Source organism: Condylura cristata, unplaced genomic scaffold, assembly GCF_000260355.1.
Source record: "Condylura cristata isolate star-nosed mole 26May11 unplaced genomic scaffold, ConCri1.0 scaffold00034, whole genome shotgun sequence".
Taxonomy (NCBI): Eukaryota; Metazoa; Chordata; class Mammalia; order Eulipotyphla; family Talpidae; genus Condylura; species Condylura cristata.
This window is the reverse complement of record NW_004567135.1, coordinates 8,375,135-8,397,667: the sequence shown is the minus strand read 5'-3', so window position 1 is coordinate 8,397,667 and position 22,533 is coordinate 8,375,135. Positions and strand designations below refer to the sequence as shown.

General features: G+C 54.5%; 1 protein-coding gene across 4 annotated transcripts in view; it reads right to left on the bottom strand.

Moving 5' to 3' along the window:
- MICAL3 (microtubule associated monooxygenase, calponin and LIM domain containing 3) overlaps positions 1-22,533 on the bottom strand; it is a 167,592-nt gene that overhangs the window by 54,579 nt on the left and 90,480 nt on the right. For 3 of the 4 annotated variants that reach the window (XM_012732409.1, XM_012732407.1, XM_012732408.1), the window contains exons 17-19: positions 11,694-11,880; positions 4,110-4,198; positions 3,340-3,427 (exon numbers count right to left, since the gene is read on the bottom strand). In XM_012732409.1, the coding sequence (XP_012587863.1) occupies positions 3,340-3,427; positions 4,110-4,198; positions 11,694-11,880 (364 nt within the window). Of the gene's footprint in view, positions 1-3,339; positions 3,428-4,109; positions 4,199-11,693; positions 11,881-22,148; positions 22,233-22,533 lie in introns of all 4 variants that reach the window. The other variant, XM_012732410.1, reaches the window with a different exon arrangement.

Genomic DNA, 22,533 nt, shown 5'->3' with positions numbered 1-22,533 from the left:
ATCAAAATATACAAATACCTTATACCTATGAAATTAAACCTCTATAAATATATATGTATACATCAGCATGAGCTAGACTCGTGGAGGAGGGCTAAAATTCTCTTTGCTCTACTACTAATAGGTTTTCCAGAAATGCCTGCAAGGGGGGAGGGGCTATCAAAGCAGTGAGGTCTCCCTAATTTCCTCCCGACAGGCAGGACCCCCAGGACTCCACGCGCCTCCTTGTACTGAGGGCTCTCCTAGCTGCTGTGGGAAATGCCTGCATTTCTTAATGGCCCGTACAGGAGCCAACTCTGGAGCCTAACTGACCACACTGGAGGAGTCTGGGGGCACCGGGGGAGCAGATGCCTCCCCCCCCCCATTACTGCTAGACCACCTTTGAAGCTAAGATCATCTTTCCTACCAAATGACAGACAATGAGGGAGTTTCTCCCACCCCTCCCTCTGTCACCTGTCCTGGGAGAAGAGCTTCCACTCCCTCCCGGATTCACTTCCTGCTACCCATTAAAGGGTGTAAAGGGGGTTCCTTTGGACTGGAAGCATTGAGGGTCTGTGTCCAAGGGAAATACTCCGCTTGGGGTTTCTCTTCCTCTGCCTGTCCTCTGCATTTTCCTTTAAGCCAGGGGAGGAACTATGGGCAAGGCTCAGATATCTGCCAGGGCCACTAATCTGCAGCAGAAGTCTAAGAAGTTTGGAAACAAAGCATTTACAGTTGTCACAACAGAAAAACAGGGCTTCTCTGGAGAGTGCACATTACGAACAGAAATATCGTAAACAAAGTCCCACAGACACGACATGAGGCAGCAGTTACAGGTGAGGGCTCTGAGAAAGACACGCTAAGGCAGGCCTGGGGGAGGGGCTTCAGCCTCGGGGTGGCGTTTTTGAGCAATAGCAGTAAGTTTGGCATAAGCGCTAAGAGGGAGATGGGACAGTGTTGGGGTGGGGGGGGCGGGGTGCTGTGTTCTTGCTGCGGGGGGGTGGTGTGTTCTTGCTTCTTGTGTGTTGTGTCGGGGGGGTTTTTTTCTCCGGAATCAAGTCCTTTCCTCACAGCCTGCGGTTTGGCCTGGACTGCAGTGGAAGGGGTGCCGCTGGGTCTGCGTCAGTGACTGCCGTCTGAGACACACCCGGGGCCCCTGAAACACCCAAGTCCCCCCCGTTTCTCAAAAGGAAATTCCCGTTAACCAGTCACAACTGGCCAGCTGGCGATATGAAGAGGAAATCCTTATGAACACAGACAGAGAATCTGTTTCACGGCAACTATAAAATACTGTCCCTAATTCTGTTCCTGTTCACAGAGGCTAGCCGCCATGAGACACCATCCCGGGGGAGAGGGGGTGCTTCGGAGTGTGTTCAGACTCAGCGGTAATTTCCAGAAGCGTCAGGCCTACCTGGGCTCTCTGGCCTTCCAGAGAGGACCCTGGGCCTGTCTCGTTCACCTTGGAGGTTCAAGCTGCGAAGCCCCCTCGATCTAAGAGCAAGTCACCTTCTGAATCAAGAACCACGAGGTCCTCTTAGTCAGTTCCTTACTTCCTTGCTCTGCTTCTTGAGCCACCTGCCAACTCTTATCTCTCTGCTTCTCTACAGAACTCTTAACTCTTAAGAACTGCTAAACACCTGGAATCAGGGTTTCAGAAGCTAGAGGTGGCAAACTAAGCCAGATGGGAAAGTGAACAAACTCAGCTTGCTCAGCAATGACCTCAAAGTCACTGTGTTTAATTCTTTGCAAAGAATGTTCTAAGAGCTGTCTTACTAGATAGCCAGATTCCTTGAAAAATCCACCTCAGCTGGAACAGGGCCCAGACTCCCTAAGGTGGTGTTCTCACCTGGCTGAGAGCTCTGTCTGGTCCCGCTGTTTTTTTTTTTTCTCTTTTTTCCTCTGCGGGTGCACTCCCTGGGGGCTCAGAGGCCAAAAGCATAGGGATATTGGCCTTTCACAAGGAAGCAGGACTATAGGCGGCTTCAGGGCTGCGGAAGCTTTCACGGGAACTTGTGGTTTAAACACTGCTATTGCTATAAAACGTGGGTCCAACCTGCAGGACATGTCAAGACGGGGGCATGCACAGCAGCCGAGCGGGGTTCACCTGGCGCGGCTGGGCCTTGGCCTCCAAACCCGCGCCCAGGTCTACTCCTCCCCACTCTGGCACGCTCCTCTCCCAGAAGGAGCACCTCAGGGCTCTGACTAGCTCTTAAGCCCAGGGGAAGAAGCAGCTCTGGGAACTTCTCACTGGAATGCCAAGCAGGTAATGCTTTTTCTGTTATGGAAGTTCCACTAACAACCTCTTTTCCTCAGTTTCTGGCATTAGTGGTACTCTTCAGCTTCTGGATGGTACCACCTATGAGTTTATAAATGGCTGCTTGAGATCTATTTGCTTCGAACAAAAGGAAACATGTGACAGACAGAACATGGCTGTGTGGATGCCACTTCTCGGTTGCACAGTGGCCCTGAGCTGTGAATGATGGGGAGCTCTGTTGGGGGCGTTGGGACCCCCAGAATTTTGTGAAACTGTGGGCACATCTCAGAGGCTGTTTGGACATGGAGGGGAGCGGTGAATTTAAAGCAATAAGCAACCCAGATCTTTATGACAAGCCCAGTGCCCACCAGCCGGTCTCAGTCCTGCCCCGCTGAGACCAGAATAAACAGAATAAACATGTTTTTAGAGGTAGGGCCTGTGCCGTTCACCTCCTGACATAAAAGGATGGTTAGTGAACGGGAGACAGAGGAGGGCATGTTGTTTAGTGGTTACAAGTCAAAGGCAAGAGCAGTGTCGGCCTATTTGGACACCTGGGTGGTGTCTAATGGGACCACTGAGTGGCAGCTAAATGGTATATGAGAATTTCAAGTACAGGTGGGCGCGGGGCCTCATCACAACCTCACGCTGTCCAAGTCTGAGCTGAGGCGTGACAAGCAGGCCCTGCAACTCGGGTCCTCTGCAGCCAGCGAGGACGGCGGCCTCGTCTGAGCTCCCGCTTACCCGGGAGGACCTGTCCGACCACCCAGCGTGTCTGTGAGGTGTGGGCCGGCGCTGGGCGCCAGCAAGAACCTTGGCGATTCTGACAGGCGGGCCTGGCGCTGGTCACATGCACTCTGGGGCGCCCTACTGGCTCACGGCCGGCCAGTGAAACTCCCCTCTGATCTGGACCAGCACCTCCGACAGGCCATAGAGGAAGGGGACTCCGAATGCAAGCAGCTGGCACATGAAAAAGGAGTCCAGAGGGTTTTGGGCCACTTGATGCCCAATCGAAGAAATGTTGCTTTGGAGGTGCTGGCTCACGCCCTTGGCCTTGTCACAGAGGCCGAGAGAGTGACGCGCCACCCAGCCAAACAAGGAAGTGAGGCTACCTGGAGTCCTCTCGGCGGCGCTGGCGACGGCGCTGGCCCGTCCATTTGTGTCCGCAGCGGGGCCGTCCTGCAGGGCTCCTCTGGCCTCCTGGAAAAGTCCGTGAGGAAGGGAAGAGTGGCTCTCACTGAAGCACTCAGCTCTTAGGAGGCCGAGGCACCTGGTGGCCCCTGCTGCTCGCCCGGCAGCTCAGCGGGGCTCACTCAAGTAATCTCTTTTCCGAAGAAACCAGGGAGTCGCCAGGGTCACACCCAGGGTCACACCCAGGGTCACACCCAGGGTCACACCCCTAGCCCACCGTGCCCTGGAATGTGTCTGCAGCCTGCAGAGGCCTATGGAGGAGGCGTGAGGGCACCTGCATCAGAAGGTCCTGATTTGCCTTGACAAAGTCAGCTGTTCTCATTAAACAAAAACAAAACAACGATCCCCCCGCCCCCGCCACAAACCAGGTTCTAAGATAAGTGATTCACAGGCTAAAGAGTGTTACAGGAACAGTCTATTTACAGTCCAGGTCCTGCTCAGCAAGATGTTTATTTCTGAAAGCAAAAGTCTTCTCTAGAGACTGAGCGAAGGGAGGGGAGGGCCTGCGGTCACCTCCTAAATCCTAGGTGTACTTGGGACATCCCCAGACTCGATGATGCTCGAAAAGCTGGTTTTGTCCGCAAGCTGGGCGACAGCCAGGTCCAGCCCTGCCACTCACAGGCGAGGCCACTGGGCCCTGCTGGCCACGCCCGACCTGCTGCTTCGCCCCTCCCACAGGGATCACCATTACCTTTCCGGACAGCGCAGCCACGGCCGGCCTCTTCCTCTGTGTGGAGCCGGACAGTCGGTGACAGTAGTGCGGTTTGCAGTAGAATTTACCTGCGGGCAGCAAGAGGTGCAGGCTAAGACTCTGACCTTGAACCTCACTCCCTGGCCTTAGGGCACTCCTGCCCGGCTCCTCTCACCACGGGGCGCCATCACCACTGCTCCAGCCTCCCCCAGGTTTGGGTTTCTGGTCCAGAGGTCCAGTCCCTCCCTCCAAACTGTGATTCCACCCCCTCTCCTCTTTGCCTGAAGGGGGGTTTCCTCTGGGTATGTGAAGGCCATTGAGCCATCGCCCAATCAGTGTCCAGAGCAAAGATGTGAGGCCTGCATGGCAGGGCCAGCAAACAAAGTGGCAGTGTGTACAGAACAAAGACGTGGTCACATGAAAAGCTGGGAGTAGCATTTCTGGGGAAACCGAGAATCACTGCAGTGTGGGGAGGAGGCGGGAAGGCTACAGAGCGTTAACCCCGACAGGACCCCCTCTCAGGCCCTCCCAACCACAGCCAGTGCTGGCCCATCAAAGCTTGTGACCTCTGAGAGAGAGGGTCAGGGTCAGTATTAGAATCAACACAAAACCAATCCGAGAGCCCAGCCACGGAGCAGGACAAGACGCAGAGTGTGTACAGCATCAGCGTCGGCGTGGGGCCAGGAGAGCTAAGGCTTACTCCTCCCAGATTCTGCCTCTCCGTGTGTTCCGGGGTCCTAATGGAACATGTATTTCCTGCCGGGGGTGTGTACATGAGTGGAAAACACACCGCAGGGTTTTTCCCATGACGCTGGAAGTGGGACTCCCAGTGGGTCATCCTGCCCAGCTTTTTCTTTGCTCCCACTGGAAGAGCGGAGGCCTTTAAGAATTGATGACAGGCCCCTTGGTAGAAACCGCTGAAGCGGAGGAATCCCATTTTATCGCTCCTGTCTGTAAGGAGTACTCCTTTGACACATGAGCTTTCTCGTTCTCAAAGTTAAGACAAGAGGACCTCATCAGAAAAACAAGAGCAGAATCAATGACAGATATAATAGCAGGAAAGAAAAAAGGGGGATCAGACCACTTTGGGAAAGTAAAGAAAATTCGCAAACCTTTAGCTGGACTAATTCAGAAAAACAGAGCCTGAGTTCGATCCCGGACCAGGGAGCGGACCCATGTGGCCCTGCAGACCTCTCCTGACCCGCCCGCTGCTCCCCTCACCCACGCCTGCACATCTGGCACTCCAGTTCTAAGCAAAAATAAATTAAAATCTTAAAAAAAAAGACTCAAATAAGTGAAATAAAAGGAGATACAACTGAAACCACAGAAACATAAAGGATGACTGTGAACATTTACATAGCTGACTCAAACAGCACTGAGTTGATGGGGGCTGTCTACAACTCACTATCAACAGAGCAAGCAACCCAATTTCAGAGTAAGCGAAGGAGCTAGAAGACAGAGTTCACAGAAGAAAGACCAAAACCAACAGGCACATGAAAACGTGCTCAACATAACTAATTATCAGGGAAATGCAACTCAATGCCAGTCAGTTGTCCCCTCTGACCAGTGAGAGGCCATCTTCAAAAGTCAGGAGATAATAATTGGTGGCCGTCTAGTAAATGGCAGTGGAAATGCAAACTGGGGCCGCCAATATGGGCAGTAGTTTGGAGGCACCTCAAGAAACTGAGGCTAGACTCCATCTACGATCTACCAACCCCACCTCCGCCTCACATGTGAAGGCGTTCAAATAGGACCTCACAGACACCTACACGCCTGTGCTCACTGCAGTGTTATCCACAGAAGCCAATGAATAGAAACAACTTAACTGCCTCATCAGAGGCAAATGGATAAAGAAAATATGTGTATTTCATATAAAAACATCTGACATACGTGTATGTGTTATCTGTATGTAAGAGGGTTTTATTCAGCCGTGAGAAAGAAGGGAATGGTGCCATCTGCCGCCATGTGGATGATCTCGCAGGCAGGTGCTAAGGTGAGTAAGTCAGAGAAACACACAAACTCTCCCTTACATGTGGACTCTAAACTCAGAAAACCACTGGGGAATGGTGGGGAATGGTGGGGAATGGTGGTTTTAGGGGTCTAGGGTGGGAGAAACGGGGAGATACTGGTGAAAGAGCGTTAAAGACGTTTCACTTTTGTGAAATTTCTATTTCATGGTTTATTCAAATGCTACCAACTTTCCAATCACTTATCTAACTGTAATTCTGGCAGATAACTTCCCACGCAGCTGCTCCTGTGCACGCGTCAGTCACCTCACAACGCTCCCTCCACTCAGTCCTCTCTGGTCACCGGCACACTTTCCACAGATTCTAAGAATTATTTTTGTTGTGTTTGCCTGTCTGTGTTCCTGGGTCGTTTATACTCTGCAAGTGAGGGAACCCAGTAACTGTCTCTCACTTTCCGATTTATTTCACTTAACCCATCACCTCAAGATCCATCCATTGTCCCCAAAGCACTATTTCATCTTTTAACTAGTGTTCAACTAGTTTTTCCTAACTAGTCTTCAACTAGTCATTTGTTGCTGGGTATGCAGGCTGGTTCCATGGCTTAACTGTGGTGAATAATGCTGTTATGAACATAAAGAGTGTAGCATCTTTTGTATTATTGCTTTTATCGGGTAAATACTTAGAAATATGTTGCTCAATAGCACCGTATTTCCTTTTTTTCTTTTTTAGAGAATCTCCAGACCACTTTCCATAGAGGCTGCAGCATGGAACAGTTGGGTGAGTGATTCTTTTTCTTCACATCCCTGGCAATAGACTTTGTAGTCTTTTTTTGATATAGGCCCTTCTCACTAGTGTGGGTGGTTTCATCATGATCTTGATTTGCCATTTCCCTTGTAACAAATAATACTGAAGAATTACTTCATAGGCCTGTAGGCCACCTCAACAATGTCTTCAGAAAAATGTCTACTTAGGTTTTCTGCTCTTTTTGTTTGTTTGTTTGGGTTGTCTGTTTTCTGGTCATTGAGTTATATGAATTCTTTATATATTTTGGAAATAAATTCCTTGTCAGACATATGAAATGCAAATATCTTCTCCCAGTTCACAGCTTTTTTGTTTTTGGGGTGGTTTCTTTTGTGCTACAAAAGTTTTTTAGTTTGATGTAGTTTTTCTTACTTATTTTTGCTTTTGTTTCTTGTGACATTGTAGTTATACATCCAAACAACATCTCAGCAGTTGATGTCAAGGAGTGTACACCTGTTTTCTTCTATGTATTCTATGGTTTCAGATCTTATATTCAAGTCTTTAATCTGTTTTGGATTAATTTCTGTATATGGACTTCAGAAATGAAGTCTAGTTTCATTTTTCTTTTGCAGGTGGCTGCCCAAGTTTCCCAGTCCTATTTGTAGGGAAGCTTTTCTTTATCCATTGTACGGCTATGGCTCCCCATTTAAAAATCAACTGTCCATAATTACGTGCTTTTATTCCTGAGCTTTCTGATTTATAATATTTCATCAGTCTATACTTCTGTTTTTGTTCAAATACCATACTGTTTTGATTACTATTGTTGTGTAATATAATTTGAAGTCAGGGATTATAATACTGCCTTTTTTTGCTTTTTCTTTTTGGCTTATTGGGATCATTTGTGGCCGCATACAAATCTTACAGTTGTTTGTCCCATTTTCTCAAAAACTGTCATTGGGATTCTGACAGGTATTGCACTGAATGTGTAAACTGCTTTGGATAATATTGTTTATCAAAACCTCCCTATTCCATAATGTTGGTAGAGTCTTTCTTTTGTAAATGTTAGTCAAGACAAAATGTATAAGCATTTGGATCATATATTACTTTTTTGATGTGTTTTGTATTTAATGCTTTAAGGAATACTTCTCCTACATCCATGTGATTCTGATAGAGTTAGCATGCCATATATTTACTCACCTCTGAAGTGAATATATGACCCACGCTGTAGTATCAGAAAACTATAATCAGTTATAATTACTTTGCTTTCTTCCAATTTTTCCCTGCATTGATTTGCTTTTTCCTACTAAAACAGAATCCTAGATTTAAAAATACAACTCAACTGGTAACCTACTAGGCACTCCTCCTTGAACGCTGCTATGGTATCTGAAAGTAATAAGGGAACAGGCGTAGGCTTCAGAAACAATTGCACAAGCCTAACCAAGAGGTGATTTTTCAAGAAAATTCCAAAGGAGGCAAACAACACGATGGAAGGAACATGAACAGTGAGGTCAGATCCTGGTTTAAATACTGACTCAACCACTCAATAGGCATTTGAACTATTTTGCCTCTGGGAACATGTTTCTTATGTGGAATTTAGAGATAACACGCATGTGAAAGGCTGAGATAAGTGAATGATATATCACATTCCAAATGCTGTAGGCATCCAATTAATGTTTCTCCTCATATGCCTTCCCAATCTCAACTTGATCTTTGTTTTCACATTGTACATCAGTAACAAAAAAGGGCAGTGTTTACCTAGCATTTACGGCGTGCCAAATACTAAGGTCACTGCTTTACGTCTGTTGATAGATCATTGAATTCTGTCACTGAACTGTCAAAACCACTGTATGAGGTGGGGCCTGCTGTTACCTATCCCTCTTTACCCAGTGCAGGCACAGAAAGGCTGAGCAGCCTGGCCAAAGGGTCCCATACTCAGTAACTCTCAGAAAGGATCTAAACATAAGATGTTTGGCTTCAGATTCGCTACTTTTAGCCCCTGCCCCCGGATTCCTGTGTTAAGTAATAACACAGCTATGCTAACTTTATAAAATGACTATAAATTAAGGGTGATCCAGTCAAATTACACATTTTTGATAAATAAATGAAGGAATCTTAATAATTAATTATGGGAGGGGCAGGAGAAGGGAACTGGACAGCACAGGCAGCCAAAGGCAAACTGGATCATTTATTCATTCATTCAGCAGCTTACTGAGCGCCAGCACGCAGCTCTCAGAATACTGATCTGAACACAGAGCATGGTCAGGAGACCATCTCTGCTCAAATGGCCATGTGCACCCAAGTAGGTCAGCAAAGGCCCCTCGGAAGGGATATGCAAATGGCATCCCGAAGGGCTGGGAAGCCTCAGGCAGTGCCTCCCAGGAGCAGACAGCTAGTGTGAAGGCCTCGCCAGTGTGACTGTGGCCTATCATGCTGAGGGCCTGGAACAGAGAACAGGGTGGGAGCGCAGAGAGCAGGGGGCAATGGACAGCGAAGAGGCCAGCACCGAGGCTGGGGAAGACACTCAAAACTCTGTCTGGAAAAAGACTGCAGATTCTACACATCCTGCCGCGAGTAAAAAGGGGGTAAAGCAAGCCACTGGTGAGATCTGGTTTACGTCTGCTGAAGCTCTCTGGTTGCCCCCTGGAAGCGGCAGGGAAGCAGGAGCCCAGGCGGAAGAGCAGAGGCTGATCTAGGCCACAGTGGCACCGAGGAGAGAAGCGGCTGCCTCGGGCTCGGCCCTCCTGGGGCCCTCCCCAGCCACTCCAGCAGGTCACACGTGTGCTCTCTTCTTGGCAGTCCAGGGAAGGACTTGACATAGCGCTGGGAGCAGTCAAAGATGAGACAGAGTTCGGCAAGAAAGAGGCTTAGGGTAGACTGCATCCTCTGAAATGAGGTGAGGGGCAGAATGAACAGGACAAGGGGAAACATGATGTATTTCTGAAGTGTGTCGTTCTCAGAGTACCTGGAGAGATGGCAGGGCGCCAGATTCACTGATCCCAGAATGTCCCACCTGGACGGGATCTCAGGTCATTTCATGGAAACCTGTACTTCCTAGCTGTGCGATCTTGGACAAGCAAAGTCCAGGGGGTACCTAAATCTGGTTTAAATTAGTTATAAAGCAGCTACTCACGGGGCTGTGGTGAAGATGGAGCGCTCTGTGTGAGTAACGGCCTCAGCACACCCCGGGGTAATTCCTTCCTCCAAGCCACACCTTCCCTGGCTTTTCCTCAGTTACATGAATTGCTTCAATTAGAATTCTGAATCACCTAGTCACATGGTTGAAGAACTGGCTAAAACTTCCGTACCCAGAAAATTCCATTCTTTTCTTTAGTCTGCCTGTTCTAACAGATGCGGGAGCTCTGCGAAGGCGTTGAGTAGATGAAAAGTTCATCTGGGTTAAACTCTGGGGAGCTGGTTTAGCTCCATGGTCCTTCTTCTCCAGTGTCAAGAGTAACACTTCCACTCTGTCCTGTTCTGTCCCGACGTCATGCCTCCGCCCTCGAGCTCTCTCTCAGACTAGCTGGAGGTCAGTGTCAGGCCTAACAGCTCCTGAGGCCTGCGGAGTCCTTCCTCCCCTGCACTCTACAGAGCACGACCCACCCTGAGCCCTTCACCCCACCCCGATGTCGGCTGTTGCTGCGCCTGTGCGTGTCCTATCCCAACTTGAACAAGGCACATTTTACACCCCACCTATATCCTCAAAAGAATGTGGCAACGATGAGTATACAATCTACGGGCAAACATACTTGTGCCAAGTGGTTGGCCCGTGAGGGCCCTTCTTTTCAAGCAGCCCTCATGGTGACAGCTACCTGAAATAACCTAAGCATTAAGGGCAGGTAAGACACAGAGGTGAGCTGTCTGCCAACCCGTCCTTGGGGATCAAAGGCCTTATCCTGGGAGTGTGTGTGTAGGGACATTGAAACAGAAAATCTGATACCTGCCAAGAGGGCCAGGTGCCAGAGTGGTAGGAGCTGACCTTTCTCGGTTTACCACCTTGGCTCCTTTCCTGTGACTTCTGACAGAGCTGCCGGCTGGTTCTGTCAGGAGGGCCTGGCTGACCGCAGTGGCCAGCACCACTGGCATCACAGGGCGCCCTCGCCTCACAGTGCGGCAGCGCCTGTCAGTGTCATGAGGGCCGCAGTGCCGCCGCAGGAGGGCTGCCTGCTCCGTCAGCATCTGCAGGAATGGCTGTGGGACTCGCCTGGCGCCTCTTAGTCCACCTTCGAGAGTCTCCTGGTGTGGGCTGGCGTGACTGCCCGCCTCTGTCAGGCTTTGCCATCTGTTTCCCCCATTCCCGACCTTCTGCCTATCAAGGTTTTTCCAGCCAAAAAACAGTAGTTGTCACAGGCGGCCAGGGCGGGACACCACGGTAAGGTGGATTCTGGCCCTCTGAAATCATTCAAGAGATGCTGATGCTGGAGAGGGCTGAAAGCAGTGGGCACTTCTCAGCCGCCTTCGGGAAGAGCCCAAGACCCAGGGGCCTGAGATTTCGTTTTGATTTGCAGGCGCTAACCATAGGCAAGAAAAACGATTTTAGGGGTGTGGGATTCCCCTTCTGTAAAGTCAAGGCAAAGACTGAACTCCCTGGTATCCCCGATCTTTAGCTCCCGCCAAGAGGTAAGAAAGCCTCTCTGAGGCGGGGCAGCGGCTGACGTGCACACAGGCCACCCCACCGCCTCCGCCAGCATCACCGCCAGGGAGCGCTCTGGCCCGCCAGGCCACCCTGGCCAACAGTTCCGGGCAGAATCTTACAGCCCCAAAGCCGAGAGCAGAGGGACAGGCGAGAAAAAGTGTGTCCGGCGTGCAGGGCGAGGCTCAAGGCCCCAGCTAGGAGACTCCCCGGGAGCTGTCCGAGGCCTGGGCCTGGCGCACTCACCGTCCTCGATGTCGTAGGCGTAGGCCGAGAGGCGCAGGGTGGTGGCACAGTACTCGCACTTGAAGCAGCTTCGGTGGAAGAACTTGCCCTCGGCGCTCAGTCTCTCCATCACGTAGACCCGCTTCTGGCAGAAATAGCACGTGTCGCTGCCGCCCAGGTTCTGCGGGAACTCCTTCTTCATGGAGCCCTGGGGGGGGGGGGGGGGAGTCAGGCCGGCCTCAGGCTCCCCTCCGAGGGGGCGAGGGGGACCCTCCTCAAGTGAAGCTGCCCGACTAAGCAAGGGCGTCCTGAGACGCGCCGGGGGTGCGCTGCGTAGGGGCTCCCGGCCAGCCCCTGGCACGGGGGGTCCTGAGCACCCCACAGGAGTCCAAGTCCATTTAGAGTCGGGAAACAATCCAACCAAATGCTTTTGGCGGAATTCTGTTTTGAGCGTGGCATGAAAATATGTATTATGGCTAAGAAAAAGAAACATACCCCCCCCCAGAAAAACCCATGAAATAAAACCACACATATTAGTCCTACATGAGCTTCACAGGGGTAATTTTTAGAGATACTGTATGTTTTCCACCAACACCTGACACCTTTCAGAATCCTTCAAAAGCCCAGTTATCAAAATTGAGACAACCGCAGAAATATTACCGCGCGGCTGATACTGGCTGTATATGCTCATTCGCTACTTGGCGCACACCAGGCCTGTTTACCACAGCTGGGTTATATCGAGACAGACAGTGCCCCGAATACATCTCTTACCAGTTCCTTCTTGTCTAGAAGGGTTTTGGGCTGTTCTTTCCTTTGAAGCTGATTGGCTATCTGCTCAGCCAATGAGCTCACTCCGCCCGTGTACATCTTTATATACTTCTAGTGGCCGGAGGTTAGAAAATGACCAGAATGAAGGGAGATGAGGAGGGAAAAAAATAAATAAGTACATGAGAAGACAGGGAAAAAAAAATATTTGAAGCGTATAAAATGAACACGAGGTGCAGAGCAAACCATGCCAACACGGTGCCCACAAGCAGGGAGACTGGGTGTCAGAGAAGACAGGTCAGTGTCCACACAGGCGTCAGCGCGGATGGGTCACAGCTCAGGGACAGGCACCCGGGGAGGGCAGCTCAGTCGCCCGCATCTTCTGGGAATATACAGTTGCAGGAGGATGGGGGCAGGGTCCCCAAGAAAAAGCAGTGCCTGCATCCTAGGGCCTCAAATTATATACAGGGAGCTAGGAGAAGCAGCCCCGTGCCCCACTGGTGCCCGCACTGGCGGCGTCTCAAGGGTCGGCGCGGGGGCGTGGGGGGTTATTTCCTCCCGTGGAGAAGCGCCAGGCTCAGTCCCACGAGCTCGGCCGCTCCACTCGGGCAACAGAGGCCGACAGCTGGTGCTACGTGTGGCGACGTCCTTCTGTCTGCACTTGGCCTGCCGCGGGCCTCCTCGGCTTCCAGGGTTTACCTGCACCCAGGTGCCCTGGTCACTGCGTCTGCGCTCCGGGCGGGCTCTGAGGCCACGGCCTTCTGGACTGCGTGGGCGTTTGAAACAGCTGCAGCGATGCAGACAGGCCGCTCAGTTCGCCTTGGGAAGTCAGAAAGTGTTTCTAGCCCAGGTGGGATTATGGGATTATGTTTTATAGGTGGAAAAGATAAAAGAAAAAAAAATCTAGCCAACTCAACCTTCTTTCCAGCAACGCTGGACAAGTAACAGGAGGAAAGCACCTCCGCGGGAGGCCTGTCGCCTGGCGGGCGCCACGTGCTGATCTCCCTTCCACGTGCAGCGGCCACGGCACTGGGGGGCTCGAGGCACTGCTCTCACGTGCCCTAAGAGCTGGGGGCTCCCTGTCAAGTCTGAGGAGCCGAGACTCTAATTCTGAGCTGGAAGCACACCAGGAGCACGTGCTGACGACGCACCAGCCTGCTGGGAAGAGGACTGATGGCACAAATGGGCACAGCGCGGCCGGAGCCTCCCTGGCCGGGGCATGGCGTGCCCTGCGCGGCACAGGGTCAAGCCGGCAGGCGCCCTGGTGAGGGACTAGCTATGTGAACACAGGAGCGACGGCGGAACCTCCAGCTGGAGGTTCGACGGGAACTGAGGAGTGGGCCTTTCTCAGTTTAAAGGGGTGCCCTTCGGGCCAGGCGAGAACATAGTAAGAATAATGAGCAGCCACATACCAGAGACATTTTGTGGGGGTGGGGTGGGGAGTGGATCAAAAACGGGGGCGGGGGGAGAAGTGCACTGGACTGTGGTGATGGCACAAGGGTGACTTGGTGATGGGAAGCCCACGGGGATTACAACTGAGATGGAAAAAAAAAGTACAAAGTGACGTAGAAATAAACTATTATAATATATATATGTGTGTATATATATATATAATAAAATAAAATGGTGCCATTTGCTAGCAACTCCTCAGCTTATCCCCATTAGTGGTCGAGAGGACCAGTGTCTCTCAGATGCAAACCTTCCCTAGACGGGGGGTGACGGGGAGCCTCCAACAGGCAGACTGAGCAGACCCCGAGGGCGCAGAGCCTCCTTTCACGGCGCAGCAGACAAGTGCGAGCGTGAACCAGACTCAGAGTGAGCCCGGGGCCGCACGGCTCAGCCAGGCCCGTGTCTCCCGGCTAGACACCGGCACCCTCAGCCCTCAGAGCCGGGCTGCCCGCGTGCACAGGCTTCGCCACACTCATTCCCAGCAGCGTGACAGACCGACAAGCGCAGTTCCCCCCAGGAGAGTGGGAGACTCGCGCTGTCTGTGTGCCCGGCACGGACAGCAGGTGGCTCTTTGCCCACCCTGAGAAACAGTGGCAGCGTGGCAGCTGCAGGCCTGGCCCCGCTGCACACACACAGGCCTCCACACGGACCGGGCCCGAGACTAGTCAGGAGGCAGCAAACCGAAGGGCACAGGGCAGAGGCCCCGCCACAACCTGTAAAGGGCGCTGCAGCTGGCGCAGCAGGGCGGGGGCCGGCCAGGCTGCTCCCTAACGGACAAGTCGGGAGCGCCCAGGACCCCGCAGCTCCACCCGCTGAAAGGGCCAGTCCCACCATGGCTCTGGCCTTGAACACATTGACATGGAGACGTCCGGAGTTAATGCTAGCGGCTCAAAATGTTTATCGTGATTCGGGAGGTGAAATACAAAGGGCTGACCCTGCCCGAATGTGGCTCCATGCAAGCCCCCCCACTTCGTTTACTCAGGTATGGACCTCACATGCCAGAAAGACACAGCAGAGAACACCGCACACTTGTGCACACAACCGGAGTCCCACACAGCACAGGCCAAAGGCGAGAGTTCTGCAAACTCTCTGGGGCAGATGGCAGGTGGAGGTGGAGTGAGCCGAGGCTGAGCGGAAGCACAGCTTGCCACGCCCCAGGCGGAGGGTGCTACCTGTCGCAGGGAGTCAGAGGAGGGAGAGGCGGGGCGGTTGGAGGAGCGGAGGCTAAGAGAAAGCTCCCACTGGTCGACAAAAAATCGACGAGAAGGTTCAGGCTCTGGCTATAAAATATAAGACGGAGAAAAGAAATTTCAAAGGAAATGTTAAAAGTTACACGCCCCACTTGCAAGGAAGAGTGGAGAGCTGCAGACCCTCTGGCTTTAGAGCCTGGTCTGAACAGCAAACGTGGGCAAGAGCTCCCGCGGGTTCCGGCGCGAGTGGCTCGCTGAAGGCTCCTGCATGCTTTCAGCTTTCGCTCGAGCGTGCCGGAAGCTCGCCCGCGAACACCGCACGGTGCGCGTGGCCACCGGAAGCCGCCTCTAGCCCGGTGCTCCGGATGTGTGGACCCCAGCAGGTGGTGCTGCTCGAGGGGTGCGGGGGGCAGAGGGCTGTTCTGCTCACGGACATCTCTGTGCCCCGCGGGGCTCCTCACTGGCCTGAGGTGGGATTTCTCCTGGGCAAGTTCAACTCACGGCGGATTCCATCATCAGCTCACGACTCCAGCAGCCTTACAAACAGTGGGCACCAGAGACACACAAATCTGCACGCCACTCGCTCCAGCTACGGAAAGCCAGGAGGAGGCACCTTCTGCTCATGTGACTTGGTGCCCAGTTCTAGCAGTGGACAGGAGGAAGGACTTCAGGCCCTCGAGCCCTCTGCAGACCCCGTGCATGTGGAGCAAAAGTGGGCAAGCCAGGTCTTCCCCAGGGTGGGCTTGTGCAGCCAGGAACTCCCCAGGGCGCGTGCGGGGTAGCTGCAAGCCGGGCAGGCCAGCAGGCCGGTCTCCAGGGCAGGGGGAGCCCTGCTGCAGAGCTCCGCGGGAATGAGAAGTCTCTGCTCCTCCAGCTGCAGACACATCCCCGCACCTCCTGCTTCGGTCCACAGATATCACCTCCAGGGGCGATGACAGGGAGTGGGGAGCGGTATAGGGCACTAGTTTCTGGGCTCAGCCCCTGGGGTGGGCTCAGGAACACAGGCCCCAGGCTGGGGAAGGTCTCTGTAGAAGAGCCACACCGTCCTCCCTGCTGGCAGACCAGCCAGTGCTGGTGGGCACGGGGAGGAGCCTGAGAGATGGCGGGGCGGGGGGCGGCCCTCGACCCTCCGAAGGGCCTAGACCGCCCTGCACTGACAGTCCGAGAGCCCGGCCCACTGGGGAAGTAAGACTCCTGCAAGCCTTCCTGCTCGCTGGGCTCAAGACCTGCTCTCCTCTCCCCTAGTAGCTCCTCTGCCACGTCCTCCTGGCACGCACCATACTTCCCCACCCTCTTCCAAAGTCTGGGTCTGCTCAGTGAAAACGCCTAGTTTTCTTTTCAAAAGGAGCACAGCCGGGGGAAGGGGCCGGTCTCCAGGGCAGGGGGAGCCCTGCTGCAGAGCTCCGCGGGAACAACCAAGGTTGGGCGAGGCACGTGGCGGGGTGAGGACACCCAGCTCCCACCCCGAGCCAGCGCTCAGTCAAGGGTGCTCCTGCAACACACAGACGGCCTGCCAGGCTCTGGCTCATGACAGGACAGAGGAAGACCTCCTCTCACCAGCCCCCTCAAGGGGCGGCAAGTAGCGGCTTTCTGTGTGGCCACCATGGTGTTTCCCAGAGGGCCGAAGCAGAAGGGGAGGCGAGAAAGGAAACAGCGCGTCTGAACTGAGCAACTGGAGGTGAGTCCCCCCTCTCGCTACAGCGCTCTCCCCACTCTGGACCTGTCTCCAGCGTGACACCACCAAGTTTCACGGGACCGGCAGGCTGCTGCAGACGGCGTCTTCGGGAGCATCGACTCCCAACACAGCCAGGTGCTTTTCAGGAAACGCTGGCGAGAGCTTCTCACTGTGCACCATCCCCGTCACCGTCTGCATTCTGTTCACACTCAGAAAACCCCCAGGCCGGGAAGCGCTCCGGCTCCCTCTGGTATTGCTACCTTGAGATTCCCGACTGTGCCTCTGTGGGGCTCGCCGAAAGCTATTCCAGCACTACATGGGTTTTGGGGGTAGGGGCGGCACGGTCTTGAAACGGGAAAGGCAGAGACACAGGCATCGTTATGAGGCCCCTTTACACGGCATCTCGGGCTGGGCATCTGGCCTGAACGCCAGGGGCGGCCTGACCCCCAGGAAGCTGTTCAGTCACGTGGAGCAGCACTTAGCAAAATGAATCCTGGCTCTTGGCTGGGTGACGAGTGTGCAAAAAGCGAGGGAGACAGGACCACCCCCGCCTTCCCCCTGACACCCCACCCCGCCCCTCAGCGTGCCCCATGGGCTCGGCTCTCAGCACCCAAGCTCATGCTCTGTTACCCTCTTCAGGCGGGCACTCGGCTTGCCACGGCTGTCGGCACCAAGATCCCTGTATGTCTGTTGGCAACAAAGTAGAAACTCAAGGTCTGGACTACTCTGTGTGGACCTACTAAGGGTCAGTGCCAAAAGTTCAGCCCCTGCCCTCCGCTCAGCCCGCCCACACAGCCACAGCTACGCTTACGTCAGATCCCATCACGCCGGGCCCCACGGGCTTCCCGTGAAGGCAGGTCAATAAGGAGCAGGGTTAGTACAAAGGGTTGTCCTTTCACACGGTGGGGCGAGACCAGAAGCATCGAGCGGACGGTTTAAAGGGAGAGGCACGTTAGAAGGGGAAGCGTTCCACAACAGGCGTTAGAAAGGGAAGGCGGGAGACAGAAACCGGCGAGGGCAGATGCCTGTGGCAGCAGCCCCGAGGACGCTCCGGTGGGCAGCAGTCCCTGCGTGGGAAGGTGGGGGCTAAGAATAACTGATTAAAGACGTGGCCAAAAACTGGGAGCACTTTAGTAACCAGGCAGGACCGTGCAGGGGGGGACAGGAGTCTGGGAGCCAGAACACGCTGCTTCCGCTGACCCCAGTGAACCGCGACACAGCATCTGGGCCGCGGAGGCTGCTGCTGTCGCTCTTGGCGGTGAGGGGTCACCTCTGGCCTCTTGCTGGTGGAGAGGAGGACCCAGAGGCGTTTTTACCCGGGGCACGAGCATCTTGTCTCCTGAGCAGAATGAGACAGCCTCCTGCCACCCAGATCCAATTCCCGGCCCGTCTCTCAGAGTGTGAACAAGCACCAGTGACTGACTGGCCCCCAACTCGGGATCCTCACCCGTGAAGCGAAGCGCCAGCCTCGCAGGGTCTCGCGCGGCACTGGCTGGGACAGTGCTCGAAGTCAACTTCGAAACTGCCCCGGGCAGCGCACGTGTCCCTCCGTTAGCTTTTACGTAGAGGTGAGGCTTCGGGAAGTCACCCAACCCACAGTGCTCAGCTCTCAGACCCACAGGCGCCGTCGGGCAGCTCAAAGTCAGACTGTTCGGGTCGCCTTTGAACAAGTCACCCTTACTGAGGGGTATTTCCACTGAGCCTGTCTTTACTGCTAGTGTTTTATTTTGTAGAAATGCACCACAAAGGTCAAAAAGCCATTCTATAAGTACACTTTTATGTACTAAATATAAACATATGCCGTTGCCTCGACAGAACAGTTCTCAGATGATATGCCTGGAATACGAGGAGCGGACGGGGGGGAGTGGCTGGTGGAGAAGCTGGGCACAACTCTCAGCACGTGAGGGATGAAATGCAGACAGTGATGCTCCATGAAAAGTCAGCGCAAGTTGATTTTGACTTGTCTCTTTGGGCAGGAAGAGGAAAACATGCTGCTTTAGGTGGGGTATATCAAAGTGGGTGGCTGTCGGGCCCTCGCTGGTGGAGCAACGGGTTAAAGCGCAGCACTATGAAGCTCTCCGAAGCCACTGCAACATGAGTTCGATCCCCGGCCAGGGAGCTGACCCACATGGCGCGGCAGACCTCTCCTGACCTGCCCGCTGCTCCCCTCAGCAGTGTGTTTCAGTCCATCTGCCTGTTCTGCTCCCCACTCTGTCTCTGGTGAATCCTGTCACCCACCATACCTCTGGCCTGTACCCCAGTTCTGTAAGCATAAATAAATATATCTAAAAAAAAAAATAGTGGGTGGCTGTCTAGGGCTTCTGGACTTGGGGTGTGTGATAACTGCAGCTTACATGTCACTGTTATTCCCGGGACATGGCCCTAATGCACAGACTCGGTCCTGGGGTCTGACCAGGACTGCTCATCTGCAGTGACAGAGGTCGCGACAGGACGTCCGGGCGCTTTGGTTAAACGTGCTCACGGAGCAGGGGAGCTGGCTGGTCTGTGCACAGACAGGCGGGGGACACAGACAGGACAAGGCGCATGCAGAGAAGGTCACCTGTTGTCTGCCGTGCGCCCGACAGGGAGGCAGAGGAGGGGGAGGAGAGAGTGTGATCACTTTTTTGGGGCAGGTCCGAGAATGCTGCTTTTCCCGTCGCTTTTACACCAACAGACAGAAACAGAGAGAACATTGGTGAAACAGCGGCACGTGAAAGTGGGTACCAGAAGGTCCGAAAGGCTTTCGCCAAAGGCCCCCGAGGTCCCCGCTCGCCCGCCATCCGCACAGCAAGTCCCTGCGCCGCCAGGGCGGCCGGCATGCCTCACCTGGGCCTGGGGAGGACCCGGCCCCGAGGGCAGGGCGCAGCGGGCTCTGCCGAGAGCCGGCCCTGCCGCACTTTCTGAAGGCCAGGGGCCACGGCGCGGCCTTCTGTGTTGTCTTTACCGAGGAAGCTGGGGACAGAGCGCGTGGATGTGGTGACAAACAGAAGAGGCACAAGGGCCGACGGCGCGAGGAAGGTGCCTGACCGCCCCAACAGCGTGGTGGCCGGCACCCGGCAGCAGGGCGATGCTCTCACTCGCCCCCCGACAACACTCTGCCTCTGCTCCCCTCTCCTCAGTCCCCTCATTCCACACAGCTAGCAAGGGAGTCCAGGGGCGGGCAGGACAGGGGCTACCAAACGACACATCTTGCACCACGAGGCCCCATGCATCCGCCCAGGGCCGTCCCCACAGGGCCTCTCCACAGCGCCCCTTCCTGCGAGGCCGGCGATGACGCCGAAGCTGCAGGAAGGGCCTAAGAAACTGCACTTCCGGGGCCCGAGAAGGCTCCGTGTCACGGGGCCGCACCAGGCAGAGTCGGGGCGCTGCCCGACCCTTCCCCTCACGCGACAGTCCACTTCCAAACCGGGCGGGGTAATGTGCAGTCTGCCTGCAGGAAGCGTTTCTGAAATAGAAGCCAAAGGACACAGAAGCGAAGGGCCCAGGTGCTGCCATGGGAAGGCAGAAAGGGCCGGTCACGGGCAAGCAGAGCTGCTATCCATGTCCCCTCTTCAGGCCATGGCCACGTCGCAATTGGCCCCTGCGCCAACCCAGCCGTCCTGGTGCTGCCACACCCGCCCGCCCCAGTCTCAGCCACTTCGAGGGAGGCGCACAGTGAGTCACGAGGAGGTGCAGTCGACTGCTCAAGCCCCTTTCCTAAGGGGGCATAGAAGAGGCCAGCGGTCAGGGGCCTCAGAGGCGGAGGGCCCCGGCGGCAGCATTCCCGGTCTCTGGAGCACCCGGCCCGCATGCCAATGCCTGCTCTGGGCAGACAGAGGCCAAGACGCTGCCATCCCTCACTCGGAGCGGGGAGAAGGTGTGTGCGAAGGCCACCCGGCTCGGGCTGCAGGTCTCTCCCCGCGGAGCCACCCCGTGAATTTACACTTCCCAGCGCCACGTGCACAGAACTGAGCCGGACTTCACCGCTCCTGGACTCCAACTCACCGAGTCTCGCCACCCAGCTGCTCCTCCTGGTCTCTGGGCCCCTCCACAGAAGCCAGGTCTGACCAGAGGGCAGCTCCTGCTGCCCAGGAGCCCAGCGGTGTCCTACCTCGGGGACTGTGACAGGAGGGTGAGCCAGCCAACCTGAGGCCAGCGGCCACCAGGCGCGTCGCAGACAGGAGAAGACAGCTCCTGGCACCCCACTAGGGCAGCTCGTCAGGGATGAGCCCCGGGCCAGCCCCCACGCACAGGCCTCGGCCCAGCCAGGCTCCTCAGCTCAGCTCTGCCCGAGATGCCCCAGCAGCACATCTGCACCTTGCGGCTGACTTCCCTGCCCCGCACGCCTCCTATTTCACAAGACTTTCATGAGGACGACAGTGGCAGTTTGGAGAATCTAGAGTTCACTTCCTCCTTCAACAAGCCTCACCGAATCTTCAACTGGATGCCAAGGCCAGGGCAAAATGGAAGTAAATTTCTGTGGGGGCTCCCCCATCCCAGGTGACCTCCCCAGACAGAGAAAGAGGCAACTTGGCTTCTGTCCTGAGTTTAGACTTTGCTCCCAACTGTGTCTCAGCCTCAAGGGCCCTCACTTTAACGTGGCCTATTAAAAGGAACATTCTGCCCTTAATATAATTCAGATGAAACCCACATGCCATTCCCCGGCTCCTCCAGCAAGCGCTGACACTCTCCGGCTCAGAAGTGATCGAGGCCAGTTCATCTGGCCTCTTAGAACGTCCGTCTTAAAGGAAGCCAAAGTACGGAACAGAGCACCTGAGACCAGGGAGAGGGCGGGAACAGGGCGGAGGCCCCCGGCCCTCTGACAGGTTTCCTGTGGTCAACCAGGTCCCATTGCCCCATCCTTTCTCTCCAACTCCACACTGCTTAGGGGAGAGCTTTCCAGGAGACCCTACAGAGGCTGAGGTGAAAATTTCTAGAAAGAGTAATGTAGACAAAACACCAAGACTATCTGTGACCATCTTTGGGGTTTGAAGCACATAAAAATAACAGCTCAATGCTATTTCTTGGATGACATTATCCTATTTAACATGCTCCAATTCTCAGGCTTTACAAGCCCAGAATTCTCCCTCCACTGGTAGTCAGGACACAGCGAAAAGTCCGCTTGGACCAAAAGGTTGTAACAGCAAAGCCCAAAGGCAATGGGCTGGCACGAGACAGCACAGGCTTCAGCAGCACCAAGCGCCAGCGTACCCTTTGAACTGGTTCTCAAACCCCAAGGAGTCGGACAAGTCAGAGAGTCCAGCTGGCACGGCCTTAGTGCTCTCTGAGTCACCACCGGTGGGCACAGGGCCTTCCCTCTAGTGAGCTTGGAGCCTCAAGTGCAGTGCGGGCGGAGAAGTGAGGTGGGGAGGCACTGGGGGGCTGCACCCATCTGGTGCCTGTGAGCAAGTCCTTTACCTGTTTCCACTGGGGGGTGGGAGCAGGGCGACCCTGCCCAGGTAGGCAGCAGGACGGCTGGCTGAACCCACGCGCTTGTGTCGGCTGTGACACACGGGTCAAGCGTGGGAGGGGGACAGGACATAGAGACAAAACAAAATAAAACACATTAATACAGGAGAAGACATGGAGAAGGTGCTCGTACGGAAGGCACTCGTCTTTGAGCTGGGAGTGGGGGAGACAGAGTCAATTCCTAGAAAGCTGTGAAGGAAAACAACCTCCACCCCCACAAAAGCGAGCGCAAGAGCAAAAAAGGGAAACTAATTATTACCTTGCTATCCTTTCCCCATCTCAACCCTCTGAGCCTAACCTACTAAATCATTTTGGAAAACAAATCTCGCCATTC